This window comes from Dromiciops gliroides, chromosome 2 (assembly GCF_019393635.1).
Source record: "Dromiciops gliroides isolate mDroGli1 chromosome 2, mDroGli1.pri, whole genome shotgun sequence".
NCBI classification, from domain to species: domain Eukaryota; kingdom Metazoa; phylum Chordata; class Mammalia; order Microbiotheria; family Microbiotheriidae; genus Dromiciops; species Dromiciops gliroides.
Window position 1 is genome coordinate 690,358,553 of NC_057862.1, and position 24,930 is coordinate 690,383,482.

At 52.8% G+C, this 24,930-nt stretch overlaps 1 protein-coding gene across 6 annotated transcripts in view; it reads left to right on the forward strand.

Moving 5' to 3' along the window:
* Nucleotides 1–24,930, forward strand: part of LPIN1 (lipin 1) — a 132,870-nt gene that overhangs the window by 105,136 nt on the left and 2,804 nt on the right. For 5 of the 6 annotated variants that reach the window (XM_043985966.1, XM_043985971.1, XM_043985970.1 and 2 more), the window contains 13 exons: nt 1,182–1,275; nt 1,851–2,041; nt 3,661–3,754; nt 5,007–5,076; nt 6,953–7,030; nt 7,147–7,236; nt 9,635–9,714; nt 15,798–15,924; nt 18,224–18,372; nt 18,721–18,807; nt 20,840–20,992; nt 21,341–21,455; nt 21,950–22,053. In XM_043985966.1, the coding sequence (XP_043841901.1) occupies nt 1,182–1,275; nt 1,851–2,041; nt 3,661–3,754; nt 5,007–5,076; nt 6,953–7,030; nt 7,147–7,236; nt 9,635–9,714; nt 15,798–15,924; nt 18,224–18,372; nt 18,721–18,807; nt 20,840–20,992; nt 21,341–21,455; nt 21,950–22,053 (1,432 nt within the window). The remainder of the gene's footprint in view (nt 1–1,181; nt 1,276–1,850; nt 2,042–3,660; nt 3,755–5,006; nt 5,077–6,952; nt 7,031–7,146; nt 7,237–9,634; nt 9,715–15,797; nt 15,925–18,223; nt 18,373–18,720; nt 18,808–20,839; nt 20,993–21,340; nt 21,456–21,949; nt 22,054–24,930) is intronic. The other variant, XM_043985967.1, reaches the window with a different exon arrangement.

Consider the following 24,930-nt stretch of genomic DNA (forward strand, 5'->3'; position numbering starts at 1 on the left):
AAGGGTCTGAGGCCGTATTTGAACTCAGGTCCTCCTGAATCGAGGGCTGGTGCTCTATCCACTGCGCCACTTAGCTGCCCTGAGCTAATGGTTTTAAATACATATTTATTGTATTTTTTTTTTTTTAGCGAGGCAATTGGGGTTAAGTGACTTGCCCAGGGTCACACAGCTAGTACGTGTTATGTGTCTGAGGCTGGATTTGAACTCAGGTCCTCCTGACTCCAGGGCTGGTGCTCTATCCACTGCGCCACCTAGCTGCCCCCATTTTTATTGTATTTTAAAATAGAACAACCACTCTTAGGTAACTTTACAACAGTGGCCTGTGGGCCACATGTGGCCTCCTAGGCTGCTGTTTGTGATCCCTGGTAGAGAGGATCAGGTTCTGGCTTTGGACTTGGGAGGACCTGGGATTGATTCTTTCTTAGCGCCTCCCGCTCCATCCGTGTGACCTTGGGCAGATCACTGAGGGGGAGGAGTGGGACTTGATCACTTCTGAGGGCCCTTCCAACTCTAAATCTATGAGCTAGTGACTGTCCACCATCCTGCCGGTTGTAGCATAAGGGGAGGGATTTGAACCTGGGGCCTTTGACTCCAGAGTTCATGTTAGTCACACCATCCAGTGAGCTGAAAAGGGTGACCCCGGGATATTGGGGCCAGAACTTCTGACCAGTGAGAGCTGTCCCCGTTTTTAAATTCCCCGTCCCATGTTCCATGTTCCATGTTTCCTCTGAGGTCTGACATTCGATGCTCTCCAAGGTCCCTTCTGACTCAGATGTTCTGAGAGTCTCAGGTTCTATGAGTCTTAGCATGCACTAATTAAGCACTGACTGTGTGCCAGGCACTGGGCTAAGTGCCAAGGTCACAGAGAAAAGCAGAAACATCATCTCTGCGCTCAGGGAGGTCAGGTCTCATAATGGGGAAGACAGCATTGGAACCCAATGGGCTACAGATGGGATGTGCTGGGGGTGGCCAGCGGGGAGCATGAATGCAGGGGACCAGATGAGCCTCGGACAAGTGGGTACCATAGCCGGGGCTTGGCGGCAGCAGAGCCAGGGAGAGCAGGCATCCCCAGCCCTGGGGACAGTCAGAGAGAAGGCCCGGAGCCAGGCCATGGGGAGTTATGGTTAGGGGATGTGGGGCGGCTACTTTGCCTTTGACCTCACCGGGCCTTTGTGTTTTAGACAAGCGGAACAGGCACCTCGGAGCCGATGGCGTCTACCTGGACGACCTGCCAGAAATGGACCCTGAAGTTGCCGCCCTTTATTTCCCCAAAAAGTAAGGCCCGGGGACCTCGCAGGGATTTTCCCCTAGGCCAGCCAGCTCCTGCGCCTCCCTCCCCTCTGAGGAATGACTGAGGGGCTGGGGAATTTCTGTGTAACAAGCGAAACTCCTCCCCAAATCCTCTGGTGAATCTCCTCTCCCACCCCCCACTTTTCTGAAACACTAAGAACAGCTTACAAAAGTAAAAACCTCATGGGATCATGGATCTGGGTCTGGAGGAGACCCCCAGGGTAAGTTCAGGCCCCTCGTCTTCAAAGTGAGGACGCTGAGGCCCACAGAGATGCAGGTCGTACACATAGTAATGGAGTCAGTGCACTTTTCAGTAGCAAAGTCAGAATTTGAACTCGGATCCCCCTATTTCCAATTGAATACCCATTCCCCTGGAAACCCATGGGAAATAATCCCAGATCTCACATCTGTGTGGATCATTGGTCTTCTTTTTACAGATGGGGAGACCGAGGCTGCCCAAGGCGAGTGATTCATCTGGGGCCAGTGGGCAGGTAGTGCAGGCTGATCTCCCTGCAGGGGTGCATCATGCCCATGGGCTCTTCTTTTCTTTCCCTCCTCAGTGGTGATGGGAGCGTAGTGGCCAAAAGCAGCAGCGAGAGCGGGCCCCGCTCAGCCAGCCAGTCCCCTCAGTCGGTGGGCAGCTCGGGTGTGGACAGCGGCGTGGAGAGCACCTCCGACGGGCCCCGGGACCTGCCCTCCATCGCCATCTCACTCTGCGGAGGGCTCGCAGAGAGCAAGGAGATCACCACAGGTGAGCCGGGCAGTGCTGGCTGAGTCAAGGCTGCCCTCTTGTGGCTGCAGGCGGGAGCTGCGGCCACATCTCTGCAGAACCTACACCTATGCCCAGCGGGGATCTGGGGTTTGTGAATCAGATTTACCGTGGGTGCAGGGGTGGGGGGGTGGGGGTGGGGTCCTGGGTCTGGCCCAGGTGTGGTGTGGAGGAGGGGTGAGATTGTTCTCCTGGGCCCCAGGGCACTGATCCAGGAGCTGGGACCCCGAGGGGCTCAGAGGCTTATTGGGGGTCACAGAGAGAAGAAAGGGCCTTTAATAAGTGGAACTGCACCCCCAAAGTTTGAATGGGCTGCCTGAGGCAGCACGTCCCCTCTTAGCGGGGGTCTTCAAGTCAGGGCCAGGGGATCACTTCTCAGGGGCTTGCAGGGGACCCATTCAGGGCCCTGACTGTGAGTGTGTGTGTGAGAGAGACAGATAGGCAGACACAGAGAGAGAGGCAGAGAGAGGATGGATGCCGTCTCTGCACTCATGGTCACAGGGACATTGGCACTGACCCACAGCCCAGGGATGACCTGGGAGACCGTCCAGCACGTCCAGTACTGCGGTGGGGTCTCTTCTGGGTTCCTGTCCTGGTTGGTGTTGCTCCTTCCTCGCTGTGTGACTGTGACAGAGTCAGTTCCTCTCTCTGTGCCTCAGTTTCTCTGCCTTAACAAAGGGATCTCTTGGGCAGCTAGGTGGCACAGTGGATAGAGCACCGACCCTGGAGTCAGGAGGACCTGAGTTCAAATCTTGCCTCAGACACTTGACACTTAATAGCTGTGTGACCTTGGGCAAGTCACATAACCCCCATTGCCTCATGGAAAAACAAAACAAAACAAAACAAAGGGATCTCTTTGCAGCAGCCTTATCTGGTATGCAGAGGCCAGCACTGGGTTCAGATCCTGCCCCTGTCGCTCACTACTTGTGTTACCTCTGGGCTCCATCTCTAAAGGGAGGACGTTGGGCTAGGTGACCTCCAGGGTCCCTTCTGGGTCTATGCCTGGTGACCGTGAATGAGGCCCACAGAGTGACATCCCCCAACCCCCCTCTGTGGCCCAGATAACCGACTTTTCTGTCTAGGGTTTGAAGGCTGTCCCAGCTGACTCGTGAGAGGCTGTCTTCTCATAGTCATTAGTCCCCATTGCCCATTCAGTGATGACCGCTAACGTCTACACGGCACGGGCTTTGTGGCAGGCACCGGCCAAAGCACTTCATGATCATGGTCTCATTCGATCCCCACAGGAACCCCGGGGGGGGGGAGGGGAGGTGCTGTCATTATCCTCATTTTATAGATGGGGAAACCAAAGCAGACAGAGGTGAGCTGACTTGCCCCAGGTCACATGGCTCGTCGGTGTCTTGAGGCAGATTTTGAATCCGGGTCTTCCTGACTCTGGGCCACCAGCTGCCCCAGCGCGTTGAGGGGTGGTGGTGGCCGAGGGTTGCTCAGCCAATGAAAAGCAGAGCTGGGGTTCGAACCTGGGTCTTTTCCCCATAACCCCATTCTCTCTAGTGAGGGGGAGGGTGGTCACACAGATGGGGGAACTGAGTGACTGACTGCCCTTTCCTTCTTCCCCACCCCTGCTGCGGCGGCCACTGCAGATGAGTTTCTAGAACAAGAGGTGTCCTATCAGCAGTTTGTGGATAACCCTGCCATCATTGACGACCCCAACTTGGTGGTGAAGATCGGGAGCAAGTGAGTATCCGCCCCACCCCTGCCCCGCCATGCTCAGCCTGCACACATGTGTGTGTATGCACACACGTGTACACATGTATGCACATGGGTGTGTATGTACGCACACTCACTAGTAAGCAAGGCGTCCTAACAAATAGAGAGTCGGCCTCGGAGCCAGCAAGACCTGGGTTCCAATCCAGCCTCTGGCATGTACTCTCTGTGTGAGAGTCTCCGCACTGTTCTAGACAACTCTCTAGAACTGAGTGGGAGAGGCAGTGAGAGCCCATGTTGGCAGAGGCCTCTGAGTTCCCTGCAGAGTTGGGCATTTACTCCACTAGGGGGGGCTCCTGGGGCAGGGACGGCCTTCTGTAGGTGCAGATCGCAGCCCTTTGGTATCCCCAGGAGAAGCTGGGGTGCCTGGGGGAGGTCAGGAGAAGGCTGCTTGGCCTGGACCCCCCTCTTGGAGAATGACGGGTGCTGAGGAGGTCTGGGCACGTCTGCGACCTGGCTGGCACCCCGCCCCCCAGCTTTGGGGTGACCTTCCCCGGGGGTGTTCCACCGTGAGGTCCTTGGGGGCAGGGAGCCCAGCACACAGTAGACACTTAACAGATGTCCGAGGCAGGCTTAGCGCCCAGCACTCCCTGCCTGACACTGGGCAAGGGCCCCCCGGGAAGGTCCTTCCAACATGAAACCTCAGTTTACCTTTTCTGCTGCTTATGTCCCTTGTTCAGAGGCTCATTGGAGCGCCCCCCCCCCAAGTGGCCTTGAGTGAGGAGGCGAGGGAGGCTCCAGTCATGTCCACGGTCATACGGACAGTCCTGGAGCACCCGCAGTCAGTCAGTCAGTCAGTCAGTCAGTCAGTCAGTCAGTCAGTCGGTCGGTCAGTCAGTCAGTCAGTCAGTCGGTCACCAGCAAGCCTGCGTGAATGCTCTGTGTGGGCCACAGCCCAGCCTGGCTGCTTCAGTGCCCTGCCCATCCATGAAGCAACCGGCTTTTGTGAAGCACCTATTGTGTGCCCAGAAGGAAGGCTATTCAACACCTACTGTGTTCTAGGCATAGCGCTGACTGTGCTGAGAACAGGAAGACTATCCACCTACATGGATCCCCTCCCCTCCTTTCCCCTCCCCCTTCCCTCCCCCTCCCCTCCTCCTCTCTGTATGTAAATAAGAGGCAGCCCCAAAGGGAAGGTCCTGGCATGGGGGGGGGACAGGGGCAGGAGTGCTGGGCCCCTGGCATTTAGGGCTCTCCCTGTTGCCTGTTTTCTCTGCCTCAGATACTACAACTGGACCACAGCCGCCCCCCTCCTCCTGGCCATGCAGGCCTTCCAGAAACCTTTGCCCAAGGTGAGCTTGAACATGAAAACAGTGGGGGGGGGGGCGAGGGGATGGGGGGCGGGTGGTGCTCGGGGAGTCTGGTGAGAGCCTCCTTCCTGAGGGGGGATGAGCCTTTTGCTTGTTTTCCCCCAAGCCTCCAGCCTTTCCTCACATCTGGGAGGACAGTTCGGGGGTCTGTGTGGATCACACTTCTGTCCTTTCACCCCAGAATCTATTCAATGGCTCCTGTCCTTCCAGCCCTGAGCTCAACAGAGACAGAGGGGAGAGCCGTCCCTGCCCTCCTAGAGCTTACATTTTATTGGGGGGCTTGGCTTTCAAAGCCCTTCCCAACCACCCAGCCTCAGTGGACATTGCTCTCCAGCCCTTCCGTGGCGTCACCCGTCTCTCTCTTCCTCATGCATGACGCTCAGTCTCCTGCCATCATGCCTTTGTGCTGGCTCTCCCTCATGCCCGAGACGCCCTCCCCCCTCCCCCTCACCTTAGAGAATGCCCGCCCCCCCCACCCCTGCCTCTCTCTGTTTCTGCTGTCTGCTCTCCCTGTTTTTCTTTCTTTCTTTCTTTCTTTCTTTCTTTCTTTCTTTCTTTCTTTCTTTCTTTCTTTCTTTCTTTCTTTCTTTCTTTCTTTCTTTCTTTCTTTCTTTCTTTCTTTCTTTCTTTCTTTCTTTCTTTCTTTCTTTCTTTCTTTCTGTTTCTGTCTCTCTGTCTCTCCCCCTCTCTGTCTCTGTCTCTCTTCTGCATTGGTATCTGGAATCCCAGGGAGTTAAAGGACGCTTACTGGGTAGTAGAAATGTCCTTCAGGTGTTTATATAGAGACATTTGGTTGTTAGAAAGGAATTAGGAAATTGTGGCTGAATATTTAATCCTGTCTTAAACATTCGTTCCCTCCAGGATAAAGAGAAGATGAAAGTTTTCCTTTGGATTCATTGGCTTTCTGTTGCTTGCCTAACATTCTCACTCCCTAGCCTGGCATTCAGGACCCTATACAGTTTGGCTCCAAACTGCCTTTTCAGCTTTGGTTCGTGTTGCTCTCAGCCACTCTCAATACTGTGGGGCCCTTTGCTTTTCTGCCATCCCACCTCCGCACATCGGCCCGGTCTGTCTCATGCCCGAGCCGCACTGCCTCCTCTCATCTGCCTATTGGGATCATTCTCTTTCTTCCCGGCTGAGCTTCCAGGCTGTCTCCTCCCTGTTCCCCTCATGATCTCTTCCTCAGTCTCTCCTGCTTCTTTCTTTGACATACTCTGTCTCTGCTGCATGGATCCCAGGCATTTGGGGTTCTTCCCTTGTAAGCTCCCTGGGGGCAGGCCGGGGTCTTCTCTTTTGTCTTTCTTTCTCCAGGGCCATAACACAAAGCCTGACTGGGCCTTGCTACATCTTTTCAGCTTAATTAAACTGAGTTGAGTATGACATGATTGTCTCCCTATTTCGGATTCAGAATTAGAAGGAGCTCTTTTGTTGTAAAGGGGACAAACATTATCCAGGCATCTTAGAAACATCTTGAAACAACTTCCCTCCCCTACATACCCCTCGCCTGATTCCTCTGGACCTCATGTTGTCAGAAGTCTGAGAAGAACATTCGCAATCGAAAGAGCCTCCCTGTGGTGGGGCCTGAGAGTGGAGGCTGTGGCTCCTGCTCTGTTCTCATACTAATTACTCACTTGACTTCCCTTCATGGGGTCTTGGTTTTCCCCCTCTGTAAAGTGGGCTAGTGACCTGCCTAGTTGTTGCAAGCAGGTGGTTTATCCTGGAAACATCTAACCGTCTTTATAAGCTGCCTTGCTTACTAATTGCTCGTGGTTTCTAATATTTTCTTTATTTGTTTTCCTTTTTGTTCTGGTTTGTTTTTTTTGTTTTGTTTTGTTTCTTCCTTTAACATTTTCTTAAGTATTCCTGCTTAAGCTATCTTCACATAATTCTGGACACCATTAAGCTTTGCTTTTCTAAGATTTACAGCCCCCAGCCCGTATGTCCCGCTTCCTTTGGTTTCCATTGTGCCGCCCCGTGTGTTTTTTGGTTTGCATGGAGTGCTCTGTCCTTCCCTTTTGGTTCCGTTATTTATGTTCCATCCATTTGCAACAGGCCACGGTGGAGTCCATCGTGAGGGACAAGATGCCCCGGAAGGGCGGAAGATGGTGGTTCTCCTGGAGGGGACGGAACACGGTCAAAGAGGTGAGCAAGCCTGGCAAGTCTGCATATGGCTCCCAGGGGAGGGGACTGTGGACCTCTGTCCCCAACCTGCTGCCTTCAGCCGACTGTGTTTGATCAAAAAGAACCCTCCTAAGAAGGGGTCTTGGACGTCTTCAAGTCCAATCTTGTATTTTACAAATTGAAAAACTGAGGCCAGAGAGATGAATTAAGTTGCTTTTCCAGGGTTAGATGGCATGGAGCTCTCTGAAATAGGAGTTGTACCAGGGTCTTTCTGACTCCGAGTCCAGTTCTCTGGGTATGGTCATAGCCTGGCATGAGTAGGTCGAGTGCTCACTGGACCCAGACTCACAAAGACCTGGGTTCAAAGATCGATGCTATGTGATTCTGGGAAAGTTAACCACTTACTCTCCTTGTATGTCAAGTGGGGCTTCAGAGCAGAGACAAGAACAATGATTCCTCCCCCATTAGACTGTGAGCTTCTTGAGGGCAGGGACCGTCTTTTGCCTCTTTTTGTATTTCTCGCACTTAGCACATAGTAGGTGCTTAATAAATGCTTATTGATTGACTCACTGAATAACTTACATTTCTTTATGGTCCAAAGTTTGCAAAATGTGTTTCTCTCCTTTGGTGAGGCCTTCTCGTCCAGTACCCCTTATGGTCTCCCAGGCAACTTATCATAAGGCCTCTGCTTAAAGCCTTCTAGTGATGGGGAGCTCAGTACCCATCTCTTCCACTCACTCAGCAACATTTAGGGAGCACTCAGCATATATGAGGTACTGCCAGTCACTGGGACTATTAGAATACATTCTGTTGCTGGGGAATCCAACACGTATACATATATGCGTGCACGTATTTATGTGTGTATGTAAATAAAGGCAGTTTCAGGGAAGAGACCCAGAAAGGTTGACTTTGGGAGAGAAGAATCCCCCCGAAACGCTAAGAAGTGGAGGTGGGGGGACATTCTATGCATGCAGAGTAGTCTGTTTCAAAGCTCAGGGGGCAAGACCATGATGGGGAGTAATATGTCTGGAGAGGTCAGTGGGAGGCAGATTGGGCAGGAGAGAGAGTAGGCAGCCACTGGAGAATTTTGAGCAGTGGAGTCACAAGGACGCTTCTTCTGAGAGGTGGGTAGGAGGAGACAGGAGAGGGGAGAGACCAGGGGCTGGCCGACTGCTTAGGAGGCAAGAGGTGATGGGATGCAGGCTTGAGGCGGGGTGGACATTGGCAGTGGTGAGAAAAGGATCCGTCTGAGAGATGGCGTAAATGGAAGCCTTGGCAGAGAGAGGAGAGGTGGATTTAAGGGGGAAAAGTCCAGTGACTTTGGGGGATGCCGATGCTTCGTGCCAAAGAGATGGATGGTGATCCTGCCGTGGAGGTAGGGATGTAGGCAGAGAACTAGGAGCAGCAGCATCTGGGAACCAAAGGAAGAGAGGTCCAAGAAGAGGCCTGGCCAACACAATCACAAGTTGCGGGAAGGCTGGGAAGGGCAGAAAGGGGCATCGGCTTAAGCCGTGAAGGGATCCCTGGTCACTTGGGGAGAGCCCTTTTAGTCAAGCCGTGGAATTCCAAGTGAGTGGGAGGTGAGGGCGTGGAGGCTCTACAATCATTATCTCATTGGGTCCTTACAACAGCCCTGGGAGGTAGCTGTTTTTGTTATCCTCATTTTACAGATGAGGAAACTGAGGCAAACAGAGGTGAAGTGACATTCCCAGGGTCACACAGCTGGTCCATGTCTGAGGCCGGATTTGAATTCAGGTCTTCCTGACTCTAGGCCCAGTGCTGAATCCACTGCACACACAGCTGTCCGTGTAGACAGGCTGGAACGTACCACTGACTGACGACCTGTATGACATTGGGCAAGCTTCTTAATCCTTTTTGGGTGGGCCTCGGTTTCTTCATGTGTAAAATGAAGGGACTGGGCTGAACAAACTGAAGCTCCCGTCTAAGATAGCTTTAGCTCAATGACCCTAAGACTCTTTGCCCATTCCTGTGATAGTCTCATGGAGCAGAGCGGGAATGGGGATGGGCTCTTTCAAAAAAATACATTTTCGGGGCAGCTAGGAGGTGCAGTGGATAAAGCACTGGCCCTGGAGTCAGGAGGACCTGAGTTCAAATCCGGCCTCAGACACTTGACACTAGCTGTGTGACCCTGGGCAAGTCACTTAACCTCCATTGCCCTGAAAAAAAAAATACATTTTCATTGGTGTCTTTTGTTTTGAAACCCCCTTGCTCTCTCCTGTGTGCCTTCCTCCGTCCCCTCAGGAGAAAACCCTTGGGGCCATCTTCTTACAGCACGGGTTAGGTTCCTCACACATCACAGGGTTCTTATGGGAGTCTCACCCGCTTGGTCTTCTCTCATATAGACAAGCTTCCCTTTGGTCTGATGCAATTTGACTCCTGTTTCTTACCCATCTTCTAGGAAAGCAAGCCAGAGCAGTGCTTGTCTGGAAAGGGGCTCATCATTGGGGAGCAGCCATCCAAGCTAAGCATTGGAACCAGGTATGACCTGAATTAACTTGGGATGGAAAGCAGTGGTTGGGTTAGACGTTAACCAGGGCGGCCCTTTCATGTGAGCTGATTTCACCTCTAATGACATGGTTCCAAATATTCTTCTGTCCCTCAAAGGAAGGTCACACAGTGGTATATTTTCACTTAGTAGCCATACGATTCGGAACAATTTTTCTCCTTTTTGGGGGCATCATCTTCCTTAACTGTGAGAGGGATATAATCATGTTTGCTTGTCCATCTCAGGATTAGGGTGAGTTTCAAAGGATACTGATGCATGCATGCATTCATTCATTCATTCATGCATTCATTCATTCATGCATTCATTCATTCATTCATGCATGCATTCATGCATGCATGCATGCATGCATTCATTCATTCATTCATTCATTCATTCATTCATTCATTCGATCCATTCACTGCACACACCTGTTACACACCTACTCTACATAGAGCCCTGTGCTTCACCCTGGGGGTGACACAATCTCTATGAGACGTGGCCCTTGCCTCAGAGCACACGTATGGAAAGCTGTAACCATGACAACAACAGGAACAACAGCTAGCAGTTACGTAGCGTTTGCTGCACACCAGGTGCTGCGCTCAGCACTTGACAGAATAACTTTGGGAGCTCAGTGCTATTATCTGAGACAGACAAAGCTTAAGTGACTTGCCCGGGGTTGCAGAGCGAGTGTCCGGGGCCAGAACTGAACTCAGGTCTTCCTGACTTCAGGCTCCGGCACTCTACCCACTGTGCCACCTCGCTGTTAGACACACTGTTAGGTGATGAGGAGACTGGAAAGTTGCAAAACAAAGCCCCGGGGGAATCACAGAAGGCTTCCCGGAGGTCGTGCATTTGAGTTGAGCTGTAAAGAACGGCAGGAACTTAATTGATAAAGAGCGGTGAGGAGGCCATTGCCAGGGAATGGAGTGATCCAAGCACAGACATGGGGTGCCAAGCAGGGAGGCATCCAGTGTGAGTGGAGTTTAAAGAGGGAAATAGAGAAAGAAGATCACGTGACATGGTGGAGGGCCTTGAATGCCAAGCAAGGGAGTTTGAACTTGACTTGGTAGGCAGTCGGGAGCCCCTGAGGAATGGCAAGCAGGTCTCTCTGTAAAGAAGAGCATTCTGGGAGGATGGGGGGGCAGGGAGGCTCTCAGAGGAACCCAGGGGGGTGGCCACACCCATCCATATTGGGGCAGGGGTAGGGGGAGTAGTCAGGGGACAGATATGGGGATAACAATGGAAAATAACTCATGTTTATGTAGCACTTGATGCACAGCACCTCATTTCAATTATATTCACTAAACTTCATTAAGCACCCAATGTGTGCTTGAGGCACGGGGATACTAAGGGGGAAAATAGGGAGCGATCCCTGTCCTCAGGCTATGGGGGGAAGGGGGGCGGGAATAAGTCCATCAAGCCACAGACATGTTGTAACCTCCCACGTGCCAACAAAACTACCCCCAACAAGATGGGCCCTGTCCTCAACCAGCTTATGTTTTCTTGGGTGGGGGAGGGGGAGACAACCTAAGCGTATACAGACAAATAAAGGCAACACACACATATGCAGATACATACAGGTACACACACAGAGATACACATACACACATAGATACACATACGTACAAATACACACACAGGCACACATACACACATAGATACACATATACACAGATACACAGAGATATACATATACAGATATACCCACACATAGATATATATATATACACAGGTACACACACAGATATACATACAGATACACAGATACACATACAGATATGCACACACGTAGATACACACAGATATACACACACAGATACACATACAGACAGATATACACACAGATACACAGACACACAGGTACACACACAGATACACACACAGATATACACACAATATATGCAAAGGTTGTTTCTGTGTGTGCTGGTGGTGGGGCAGTGATGACTGGGGGAATCCTTAAAGGCCTCAGGTGGGAGGTGGGTGGTCCTTGAACCCAGGCTTCAGGGGAGCTTGGAGTTAGGAGGAACAGGGGAGTCAGGAGGACAAGGTCCAGCTGAGGGAGATAAGGTGGGTCAGTGGATCGTCAGAATTACCTTGTGTGAGGTAGCTGCTCTCACTCTTCCCATTTTATAGAAGAGGAAACAGATTTGGAGAGGTCATACAGGTAGAAAGCAGCTGCGATTGGATTCGAACCCAGCTCCTTCTGCCTCCACGTCCAGCCCTACCCACTCCGCAGGGAGTAGACACTTGGTAACTGATTAGCTCCAGGAGAGGGGGAGGGAGGACCGAGGGAGGACCGAGGAACCTGAAGACCGAGTTTGTTCCAGGCCACGCATACGTTTTGATCCTGCCAGTCGATATTGGTGTCTTTGGCCGTCGTGATTCGGGTTGGATCCGAGGCTAACACCGCCTGAGGGTGAGGAGGAGCCCCTTCTGTGATACCAGATGGCAAGAGGAAGATGTCTAGTGAGAAGAGCACGAGCGGCGAGCGGCCGCGACAGCGTCTTTACGTTTGAATCAGCGCTTGTCATCTGGGAGAGGAGTGACCCTTGTCCTGCTCGGCCCCCGAGGGCGGAAGTTACAGAGGCAAAGCCTGGCATCGTGTCGGGCGAACCCAGCAGGAGGGTCACAAGCGGCCTCGGGAGTGGCCAGGGCTGCTCGCTCAGGATGCTCGGTCCAGGACAGGTTGGAGCCGATGCCCCCCCAAGCCCTGAGGCCCGAGAGTCTCGGAAATGCCATTCCACAGCTAGTTCAACAACGTTTGTGCTCATCTGCCGATTGGGATCGCTCAGGCAACCGCTGCTTTCCGTGAAGCGGAGAGAATTTGGAAACGAGTTAAGAGTTAGCGATTTGTTCATTACATGGGCAGGGGAGGGGGCACTGAAAGGCTTTTGTACTTGATGCAGCTGCTCCTGGCTCCTCGTCTCCTTGAGAAATGACAGGTTCATGTAGCAGATTAAAAGAGGTGCTGGAGGCTTTCCCTAATTGACTGCCTTGACTGACAGAACACCCCCTGAAGTCCTATAATTGAGCAAACAGCTCATCACCGTCCAAATAAATTAAAATGCCATTAAAATGTGCACTCTGACAAGTTCTAACTTATCTGCTGTCAGGCGGGGAGCCTGAGCCTGCTTTCCACAGGGCAGGATTCTTCCCGAGTGCAGTGCCTCCTTGGTATACAGTAGGTGCTTAATGAATGCCTATTGATTGATCTTTATGGGATCTTGTGGCCAGAAGGCACGTCTGAGGGCTTCCGGTCTGACTCCTTCCTGGGCTTGGATGCCGTTCAGTCCCGTAAACATTTGCTAATCACCGCTTGTGTGCAGAACACCATGTGAGGCCTTGGAAAGGTGCCAAGTTTGCATAGTTAGTAGTTCTGCTTTCATGGTGCTTACAGTCAGATAGCTTGGAGCACAGACTCAGCTACTGTGAATCCTACAAAACCTGCGATTGTGGTTTTGTGCTGGCAAGTGTGGGGTGACACCTCCTAGGGGGTCACGTAACTGAATGTGGGGATTGTGAACAATCTGGCGACAGTAAAAGTCACCTCTGCCGATTTTATAGAACGATATACCGGGGTAGCATAAACATTTCTCGGGCAGAAAGGGGTCAACAGTGAAAAAATTTAAGCCGCCCCGATCTAATCCAAGCCTTTGATTCTCTAGGTGGGGGAAATGGAGGGGTGGTGCCCCAGAGAGGGGTAGTGACTTTGGCAAAGGAGGGAGTTCATGCGGCTTGTCTGATTGAGGCTGGGGAGGGACTTTTTCCGGGATCACCCAGACCCCTCCCTCCCTGTAGAGGCCTTTAGAAGGGTCGTGGGTGGACCGAGGAAAGGAGTGGCCAAGATTTGGACCTCGGTCCTGAGACTCCTTGCCCAGGACCCATGGGGGGGCGGGTCGGCTCTCCTGCTCTGCGCCGGGCCCACGGCTCCTGCCTTAGTCCTGCACCCCAGCTGCACGTCTCCGCTTGCTCGTCAGCCCCGCGTCTGTGTTTTCCCTCACTGGCTTCTCTCGCAGACGCGGCATCACGCGGCCACTCCTGAACAAACAGGAATTCAAGAGGAACAGATGGCCGGAGCAGACAGCTTGCTCTGGCGTGCCGGGAGAGAGGCACCCATCCGTCTGCCGCCGCCGCGCCCATCTCGTCCCGCTTCCAACTGTTTCACCAGACCGTCGACACCCTCCTGCGGGATGAGGCCGGAGCCGAGGCCTCCGGGCCGGCGGGCCAGCTGTGCGTGTGTGAAGCCCGATTCTCTGTGGTTGTCCCTACTCGGGTTGGACAGACAGGCTCTTAACCGTTTCAGGCCACCAGAGTCGTGTTGGAGGTTCGCCCATGCACTGATTTTGCAGTCGTTAATGAAGCACCAGCTGGGCACCACTCACTCTGCTCAGCACCAGGGAGACCAAGACAGTCCCTGCCCTCAGGGAGACGACATCCTACCTGGAAATATGTCAGTGCCAGGAAGAGAAAGACTGGTGGCACCGGGAGGTACTTAGCAACTAAGTGCTGAGAATCCAGATGGGAAAAAGCAGGAGGGGTCTGCCAGTGAGCCCCGACTGTGATGGGGAAAGGAGACACACACATATACACAAACACATGCACACTTACACGCTTGCAAACACACACAACATTTACACACACAAACTCAAGCACACACATTTACACAAACATGCACACACACAAACAAGCACACACACAAAACGCATTTACACAAATGCACACTTACACACTTTCAAACACACACGCACACAGCATTTACACAGGCACACACAAACACACAAATACGCGGGCATGGATAAACAATGCATCCTAGCACTTTAATCAGGACAGACTTTCCAGCCACGAGAGCCAGCCCGAGTGGGCCGGGCTTCCTCTGGAGGCGGAGGACCCCTTGCCGGGGCTGCTGCAGTGGGGAAGCTTGTTCGAGGCCCCGCTGGCCTCCATGGCCCTGAGCTTGCGTCTGCCGCATCGCGTTCTGGTGGGGACGGCGCTGACCATGAGCCAGGAGGCCCCGCCTCCGTCCACATCCGGGGTATAACCAGGATAAACTATGGAAAGTTCTTGGGAAGCCTCAACGCCATAAACACTGCTGCCGCCGCCGACGCTGAGTAACCAAGGCAGAGTGTGAAGCCAGATCTCCCTCCCTGCCGGGCCTTTCCGCCGTGTCACCTAGAGCTTCTCTTCCAGAGACGTCTTCTGTCCAGGGCTGGAGCGGTCTCAGGGCTTCCTTCTGGCTCCCAGGTGCCTAGGTCTGTGCTCCTGGGAGGCAGATGGTTGCTCAGGAAGAGCTTCCCTCCCTGGGTGGGAGGCTGGTCCCGATGACCTCGGAGTCTCTTGTGATTGGGCTCTGCTTTAAGTGACTCTCCAAGGCTTTCTATTTATTATCTAATGTTAGCATCTTCCTCTCTTACTAACCACCTTGTTAACCAGGACGGAAACCTCTCAACTTAAATGCTGTGATGGGAGCCAAGATGAATAAGAGTGGTTCTCCCCCTTCCCTCCTCCCCTTCCCTCCTGCCCCTTCCCTCCTCCCCTTTCCCTCCTCCACTTTCCTTCTGCCCCTTCCTTTCTGCCCCTTCTCTCCTCCCCCTTCCCTCCTCCCCTTCCCTCCTGCCCCTTCCCTCCTGCCCCTTCCCTCCTCCCCTTTCCTTCTGCCCCTTCCCTCCTGCCCCTTCCCTCCTCCCCTTCCCTTCTGCCCCTTCCCTCCTGCCCCTTCCCTCCTCCCCTTCCCTCCTCCCCTTCCCTTCTGCCCCTTCTCTCCTCCCCCTTCCCTTCTGCCCCTTCTCTCCTCCCCTTTCCCTCCTCCCCTTCCCTCCTGCCCCTTCCCTCCTCCCCTTCCCTCCTGCCCCTTCCCTCCTCCCTCTTCCCTCCTCTCCTTCCCTCCTCCTCCCCCCTCCCCTGCCTGAGCATTATACAGTGATGAGTATGAACAGGCTGAGGGTTCACTGCTGAGCTTAATGCCGTGTTGTGAATGCCCACCGGGGGCCCCCCATCGATCTGGAGCTGCCGTTCTCTTCCTCGACGTCCAGAAGCGCAGGCCAATGGCGTGTGTCACTCACCCTGTGTGCTCTTTCAGGATGAAGGATGAGTCTTCCTCCAGCGATGAGGACTCCATCACAGCCAAGCCGTCCAGTGCCAGCCTGCATACGCTGATGGCCAACGTGAGCTACAAGAAGACCCTGCGCCTCACCTCGGACCAGCTTGTGAGTCCCCCCTCCCCTTTCTCCTGTGACAGCTATAAAGAATGTCAGTCGTGTCAGTGACACACACACACACACACACACACACACACACACACACACACAGAGTCTCCTCGACGGTCATTCTTCTGAGGCCTGAGGTCCCTTCTGAGAAGCTCGTGGTCAAGTGCAAAGAGAGAATGTGTAGGATTCCAAGGGAAACCCCTCCCGAGCCTGCACTGTGCCCCCGGCACCGGGCCCAGCCTCAGTGTCCACAGAAAGCCACAGACAGTCCCTTCCTCCAAGGAGCCCCACCTCGAGCCACGGAAACAAACGTGGCCAAGTACACTTTACATGGACAGACAGGAAAGGATCCCTGGAGGGAAGATGTGGGAATAAAGGGCGCCTGGGGAAGGCTTCCTGTGGAGGGGGGAGGCAGGAAGTGTCAATGGGGAGTGGCAGTGGTCTAGGCCTGGAGGACAACCTGTGTGTGGGACGGGTGTGAATGCATGCATATGGGTGTGTGTGAATGTGTATATGTGTGTGCGTGCATATGGGTGTGTGTGAATGTGTATATGAGTGTGTGCATGCATATGAGTGTATGTGCATGAGTGTGTGCATGCATATGCGGTGTGTGTGAATGTGTATGAGTGTGTGTGAATGTGTATATGAGTGTGTGTGTGCATGAGTGTGTGCATGTGTATGAGTGTGTATGAATGTGTATATGAATGTGTGCATGTATATGAGTGTGTGTGAATGTGTATGAGTGTGTGCATGCATATGGGTGTGTGTGAATGTGTATATGAGTTAGTGTGTGTGAATGTGTATGAGTGTGTGTGAATGTGCATATGAGTGTGTGTGCATATGAGATGTGTGTGCATGAGTATGTGCGTGCATAGGGGGTGTGTGTATGAGAGTGTGTGTGTGTGTGTGTGTGTGTGTGTGTGTGTGTGTGTGTGAAGCCATAAGGCAGAGAAGAGAATGGAGAGTATTCCAGGCCTGGGAGAAGGCCAGAGGAAAGGTGTGTGTGACGGGGGACCCAAAACATCTTGTAAAGAGAATAGCCAGGAGGGTGGAGATGGTCCTCTTATCTGTCTGTCCATCCATCTGTTTATCCATCCGTCATCTATCCATCTCAATATAAAAACAAACTAAGTTCATGGACCCCAAGTTAAGAACAAGAGAAAGAGAGAGACAGACAGAGGGACAGAGACAGAGTGAAAGGCGAGATTCTGTTGGAAGGGAACTTGCTCTGAGAACAGCTAGTTTAAGCTGTCTCTGGTATAGGGATAATCCCCACTAGGAGACTCAAAACGCTTTCCCCTCCCTCCCTTGATCAGTGGTTTCCCTTTCTGTAGAAGCGTAGAAGGCTGAGAAGATTGTTGGTGGCTGCAGTCTGTCCGTCTGTCTCCCTGCCTCTGTCTCATCTCCTCTTCCCTCTTCTCCTATCTCCTGTCTCTCTCTTTTTTTCTGTCTCTGTCTCTGTCCCTCTGTCTCTGTCTATCTCTGCCTCTGTCTATCTGTCTCTCTGTCTCTGTCTCTTTCTCTCCCCTTCCCATCCCTTCCTATCTCCCCCTCCCTCCCTCTCATCTCTCTCTCTCATGTCTCTTTCTTATCTTTCTACCCCCCACCCCCACCCCAGGAGCCCATTCCTCTTTTGGACAGCGTTGATTCCTATTAAATGCATCCTCACACATCCTGTTCTTGGCCATGGCATTGTATCTCCAGCCTCCATGCCTTTGCCCGAAGGTTCTCTGTGCCTGAATTGCACTCCCCCCTCTTGTCTGTCTCAGAATTCAATTTCTGTCAGGTGTCACCTCACACACAAGGTCTTTGCTGATGCCCCAGCTGTGGACGCTTTCCCCTCCAAATCTCCTTTCGTCTATTCTGTATCTAAACAATTATAAATCAGTTTCAAGGACGACTGCGCAGTGTACTGACTGGTGCCTACCAGGCCACCACCGTTAGTTCTCCACGTTTCTTTACCATCAGGACAAAGCACTTTGTCTCCATTGATTGATACCTTTTGTTTTCACTTCACCTACTTTTCTAAATGTATCCCTTTTCCCTCTCCTCCCAGAGAGCCCTCCTTGGTATAAACAATAAGGTAGGATATTATTCCCATTTCACAGTTGAGGAAATTGAGGCAAATTAAGTAATTTACCCAGGATCACACAGCTCATAAACCTCTGAGGCAGGATTCAAACATGGGTCTTTCTGACTCTGTGTTTAACACTCTCAGCCTAGGGCCTGGTGCATAATAGGCCCTTAGTAAATGCTTGTGGGATGATTGCTTGGTAACTACGTCCCTGATGTTTTTCAGAAAAGCTTAAAGTTAAAGAATGGCCCCAACGATGTGGTTTTCAGCGTCACGACCCAGTACCAGGGCACCTGCCGCTGTGAAGGCACCATCTACCTCTGGGACTGGGACGACAAAGTGATCATTTCTGACATTGATGGAACCATCACACGGTACGTCCACAGAGTGATGAGCTTGCCTCCCCAAGGTAGGGTCTGGGGGCTGCCCATCTCTCTCAGTGTGTGCTGGTGAATTGGCACCATGATTTCCTGAAGGAGCCCCAGTTCAGAGATGCGTGCACAGCCTTGGGTGGGCGGCTCTCCACCCTGCTTGTAGTGGGGTCTCTATTGATCACTTTAGCTTTATGACCAGAAGGAGAATTGCCTGGGTGAGCAAAGGGGTGGGATCTTGGTTACATGTGCTCGAGGGGTAGGAACCCTTTCCACGGCAAGTGACCATTGCACAGTGTCCCTCTTTCTCCTTTCACCCCCATTGACTCGCTCGTTTCTCTGTTCCCTTAGATCTGACACGTTAGGGCATATTTTGCCCACGCTTGGCAAGGATTGGACCCACCAAGGGATTGCAAAACTGTACCATAAAGTCAGCCAGTAAGTGTTCAAGAGTTGGTCCTTCCCCCCTTCTCCCCCTTGGTGTCAGCCTGCCTGTCTGTATTTTAAAAAATATTATATTAAATTTTTTTCAATGAAGTGATTTATTTTATCTCCCACAATGAAAAAAGAAAACCCAAAAAACCCTTGTCATAAATATGCATGGTTGAGCAAAATAGCTTCCTGCCTTGCCTATGTCAGAAATGCAGTCTGTCTTAATAAATAATATTGACAATAACAACAATAATAATAATCCACATTCCTGTAGCACCTTCCTGTCATTCATACTCATTGCCTCTTGTCTTTCTGAGTTGTATGTGGCACCATGCAGCCGTGACTGCACACATAGCTCCGCCTCTGCTTGCATCTGTCCATGCAAGTCTTCCCAGTTTTCTGAAGCCATCCTTTTGGTCATTTCTGACAGTACAGTAATATCCAGTACTGGAATTTGTTCAGCTGCTTCCCAATGGATGGGCACTTACTCATGTTCTGATTTTTTTTTTTTTTGCAATGACAAAGAGTGATTAATCCAATCCAATAAATATTTATTGAGCACCTACTACGTGCCAGGCACTGTGCTAAGTGCTGGGGATATAGTTAATAAAAAGACAGATACATATATATGTAGATGTATGTATATATGTGTACATATATATATGTGCGTATATCTTTATGGAGAGAGAGCCTACTAAGTGCTATGGAGCATAGTATACAGCACAGTTCCTGTCCTCAAGGACTTTGGCATGTCACTAGAGATGCATCTACAGGATAATTGGGGGAGGAGGGCATTAACCCCCAGGGGGACCAGGAGTCTCTTGGAGCTGAATTTTCAAGGGCGTTTAAGATTCAAAGGAGTGACCCCATTGCGGTATAGGGGCTGGTTTGTGTGAAGGATTACAAGGTGGTTCTAACATGTTAGCCCTGCGATAGAATGACTGAGGACCAAATCACCCAGGCCATGTGACCAGAAGGGAGCATCTTCCAGTGTGGAATCTACACTGAAGGATCCGATCCGCCCCACTGAAAGGCGGATGAGCCGAGTCAGAGGCACCAGGGAGGGGGAAGTTTTTGATCCCTGCAGATGACGCATCCCTCCCTGGGATGAGAAATGAAGACGAGGCTTCTTGTCTGGGTTCAGCAGCTATCGTAGATGGATAGCGACCATCGGATGCTTCCTCCGAAGCCCCATGGAGCCCATCGGGGCCCCCTCCCAAATGCCTCTGCGAGAACTATCACAGATGCCGCAGCTCACGAGCTCACCGTCCCTGGGAATTTTTACAGAACAGTTTTTCAGTCATTAGGGATGTGATCCTTGGGCACCTAGTAGGTGCTTATTTGTTGATTGAATGATTGATAGATGGGTAGAAGTTTAAAAGAGGCCATTTTAGGCTTGAAGTTCTGAAAAACTTCCCAACAAGAAGAGTGACCTCCTTAGACGGCTCCAAGTGCAGCTAAAGGCCTCCTTGATGGGCATCTATCGCATCAAGATAGATGGACCACATCCAGACCGCGTCTGAGGGGCCGCCCATGGCCTGAGGAATAGACTTCTGGTCTTGGAGGAGACCCTTCCTTTTTTGATCTTTGCTGGTCACCTGGCTGACTCTGGGCATGTCGCTTGAGCCCCGGCTTCCTCGCTTGTGAAATGGGGCCGGTGAGAGCACCTCCCTTCCCCGACGGCCGTGGTGGTCAGTGCCGATGATGCAGGGTGCTCCCAAAGCCGAGGCGCCCTAGAAACGTCAGCCGTTATTGCTAACATGCCACGGACATCTGCGTGTGCCTCACGTCCCCATATGAGGCGGCGAACCCCGGGAGGGCGGGGCTGAGCCCGATCCAGACTTGGCCCAGAGCTCTGCACACAGTAGGCGCTCAGTGCGTGTGTGCTGATAAGCACTGGAGATTCTGGGAAGAAGCCTCCATGCCCCCATCCCCTCCCTTATGAGCCCAGGAGAGCGTGAGGGTGAGCCGAGCCGCGCGGCCCTCCCGCCACAGGGACGCGGAACGTGACCGTCTGCTTTCTCCTCTTGTCTTGCAGGAACGGCTACAAGTTCTTGTACTGCTCCGCGAGGGCCATCGGCATGGCCGACATGACGCGGGGCTACCTGCACTGGGTGAACGAGCGCGGCACCGTGCTGCCCCAGGGCCCGCTGCTGCTCAGTCCCAGCAGCCTCTTCTCCGCCTTGCACAGGTAGGAAGGAGTGGCTGGCCGGCCGTGCTCGGAGGGAGGGCGTGAGAACCGCCTTCAGGAGCCTTCGGCGGGGCTGGGACAGAGGAGCAGGGGCTTAGACCAGGATGGCGCAGAGGCCCCGCCCTGCCCCCTTCCCCCCCTCCCCCACACCGGGTTCTAAGCTGGTAGCGGGCAGGAGGTCTTTGAGCCAAGCCCGGGGTCTCTTAGGCTTCTGGCCGTCGGAGGTGGTGGCGCTTCCCTGTGGGGCCGCAGCTTGTCCGGACCAGACACGTCCATGCTGTTTCCCAGCCAGTGGCCGGTGCGTTATTTAGGAACTCATGCATCTCCATTGTCATGTTCCCTTCCCAGAGAAGTCATCGAAAAGAAGCCTGAAAAATTTAAAGTCCAGTGCTTGACAGACATCAAAAACCTGTTCCTTCCCAACACGGATCCCTTTTATGCCGCCTTCGGAAACCGGCCGGCGGTGAGCATCCGCCCTAGCGCAAAGCGGCCGTCCAGTGATGACTGTCTCCTGGGGGAGGGCCCAGAGCTGGGAGGGACCTTTGTAACCACGAGGGGTGTGGCCATGGGTAGAAAGTGCCAGAGCTAGGATTTGAACCCAGATCTGTGGAGAATGTTTTTCTGTATCACCATCTCAGCCAGAGGGGCCTGGAAGAGACGGATGAAGGGGAGCTGGAAAAGGGGGGGATGGGCTCAGGGAAGAGGCAGATCATTCTCAGGATGATTCCAGGCCTTCGAGCCGCCTGCACAGCCAGGGTGGTGGGCAAGGGCATCATCTTGGATACAGACTTCAGACGTGAGAGCAGGGACGTCTTTGCTTTTCTCTGTATGCCCAGGCCTTAGCACAGTGCACACAGTAGGTGCCTAATAACCGCAGGTGGACTGACTGACTGACTCTCAGTGAAGTTTATTTCATTGTCTAATGGGATTTTCTTTGACCTTGAACCCACGATTTAGGACGTATACTCTTACAAGCAAGTGGGGGTGACCTTGAATCGAATTTTTACTGTCAATCCCAAAGGAGAATTAGTACAAGAACATGCCAAGACCAACATCTCATCGTAAGTACGGCACCCCGTCTGGCAGGGGGTTGTTGGGGGGCACTCGGGGGGCTCCCTGGCCACTGTTGCCAACACTGGGCTCTGGGGGAAGAGCATGTTCTTGTGATTCTGCCCAGAATTAGCCTGGGGAATGAGAGCTAGAGGAGATGACTTTTAAAAAGACTTTGGTACCTAGAACATGGAAAGAATGAGAGATGGAGCCTAGAACGTGAGTGCTGGGAGAGAACGAGAGGAGGGAGCTTAGAACGTGGGTGCTGGGGGAGAACAAGAGGATGGAGCTTAGAATGTGGGCACTGGGGGAGAATGAGAGGATGGAGCTTAGAATGTGGGCACTGGGGGAGAATGAGAGGATGGAGCTTAGAATGTGGGCACTGGGGGAGAATGAGAGGATGGAGCTTAGAATGTGGGCACTGGGGGAGAATGAGAGGATGGAGCTTAGAACGTGGGTGCTGGGAGAGGCTTCAGGGGTCTGTCGGTCCATCTCCTCACTTGGTGGAAGTGGGCACAGAGGTGTCCAGAGGGGTGCTGGCTGTGGTCCTGTGATGAGGAAGGGCATGAGTTAGGTGGGGTGCCTCCAGAGCAGGGCAGCTGGCTTGGCGACAAGCCGCATGAAATTGATGGAAGGAGCAGTCGCTGGCCAGTGGGTGTCCAGGGCATTGGATGGAAGAGAGGGAGGAGGGTGGTCCGGTGTAAGGAGGCTGGGAAGGGGGCGGCTTTAAAAGCCCCACCAGAGCCCCGGTCCCGGCATCTTGGAGGAAGGCGGCCACAGCGCCCACCAAGTGCTTGGCTGGCTCTGAGGCTGGGGAGGTTTTCCTCTCCGAGGAGTCGCGGCCTACCCGTCCTCAGCTGGCACGTCTCTTCCTAGTCCTGCTCTGGGGCCAAGCAGAAGTTTAATACGTGGAGACGGTCATTGCTTCTCTGCAAAGTCTTCTCCAGGCTGAGCTGGCTCACCTTGGCTGCTGTCCTTAAGAGGGGCTGCCCAGAATGAGGGCCCCAGTGCCATGGATGGTGTCCAGGGGAGAGGAGGAGATGAGGAGATCACTGCCCTCAGGGCACTTGCAGTCTGGCCTGGCTCATAGGAGGAGTACTGCGTGCCCAGAGATTAGATGAGGACGATGAATCCCAGTGGAGATGTGACTCCCCAAAGGCCAGCGAGCTGGCCAGCGGCACAGACAGGGTGAGGGGGGCTCTCCCCACATCCTTCTGGCCCCGGACCAGGCGTCCTGCCTCTGGCCTGGCATCCACAGTCATTATTGAGCGTCAGCTCCTAGGGAAAGGCTGTTGAAGAGGAGGTCTGACCATCCGCTGAGCTCCTAAGAACCACGGGACCTTCCCGTCTGCCTTGTAGCTGAAACCTTCCCTAGAGGGGTCTTCCCCTTCCGACAGGGATTGTCTGCTTTTCTCTTCACACCCCAGCCCTTAGCACAGTGCTTTTTACGGAGGGAGCCCTAAAAAGATGCCTCCTTCCCTTCTTCCCTTCCTCTCTCCCCCTTCCTTCCTCCTTCCCTCCTTTTTTCCCTCCCTCCTCTCTTCCTTCCTTCCCCCCTCCCTCTTCTCTATCCCTCTCTCCTGCCCTCCCCTTTCCCCCCTCCTTCCCATCCTTGACAATACAGGGCACAAAGGGAGCACTCAGTAGTTCTTTCTCAGTTAGAAGGAGGCAGTGTGGCTTTGGGCTGGCTGTGAGTTTAGGAAAACTGGCTTCTCAGTCCTGCATGCGACCTACTGACTAGGTGACTGTGGGCAAGTATTAGGTTATTATTTGTTTGTTTGTTTGTTTTTAGTGAGGCCATTGGGGTTAAGTGACTTGCCCAGGGTCACACAGCCAGTAAGTGTTAAGTGTCTGAGGTCGCATTTGAACTCAGGTCCTCCTGACTCCAGGGCCGGTGCTTTATCCACTGCGCCACCTAGCTGCCCCTCAAGTCTTAGGTTATTAAGAGGAGAAGTTATGGGCTGGGTGGAGATCTGCACCTAAGAAGTGGATGTCCATACTGGAAGTTCTCGGTATGAAAGAAATCGTGGGACCTAAATGCCCCCTGCCCCCAAAAAGAAAAGAAAGGAGAAAGACCCCTCCCTTACCAGGTTGTTCCAAGGCTTCAATGTGATTAAGGATGTAAAGAGCTTTGGGAATCTTAAAATGCATCTAAGTTTCTGCTCTTTGGTGAATGGATTTTAGAATAATTCTAGGATTAATTACAAAAAGTGTGCCCCGTGTGACCTTGGGTGAGTCCCATGCCTTCCCACGACCTCAGTTCCTCGGTCTGTAAAAGGAGGAGGGGGGACCCCGTGATCTCACAGGCCCTTCCAGCTTCTGAAATGCCGGCAATGAGAAAGATCTGTTCGTATTTGGGGTGGAAGATAACAGTGCTAACGGTGTAGCCGCCCCCGCTATTTGCATGGCGCTTGAAGGTTTAAATGCTTCTCTGACTGAGCCCCTGAGTTAGGCACACCGGCTGTCATAATTCCCATTTTACAGATGAGAAAACTGCCCAGAGACGGAGAGCCCCTCTCCTGGGGTTTCCTGGCTAGAAAGGACCAGGGTCAGAATTTGAACTCAGATCTCCTTGAGGCCAAGCCCAGCATTCTTGGGATAGTGAGCACCTGCTGCTACCAAGCTTGACCTCAGCTTACATTCTCAGAGGGCAGCTAGGTGGGTGGAGTGCAGGATTTGGAACCAGGAAGACCCAAGTTCAAATCCAGCCCCAGACCGTTACTAGATGCGCGACCCTGGCCAACTCATTTTTGAGCCTCGGTTTCCTCATCTATAAAATAGGGATAGAAGAGCCCCTCCCTCCCAGGGCTGTTGGGAGGGTCCCGTGAGAGAATATGTGTGAGGCGCGTTTTTGTCGTTGTTGCCACGGTGACTGACCTGTCCGCTTT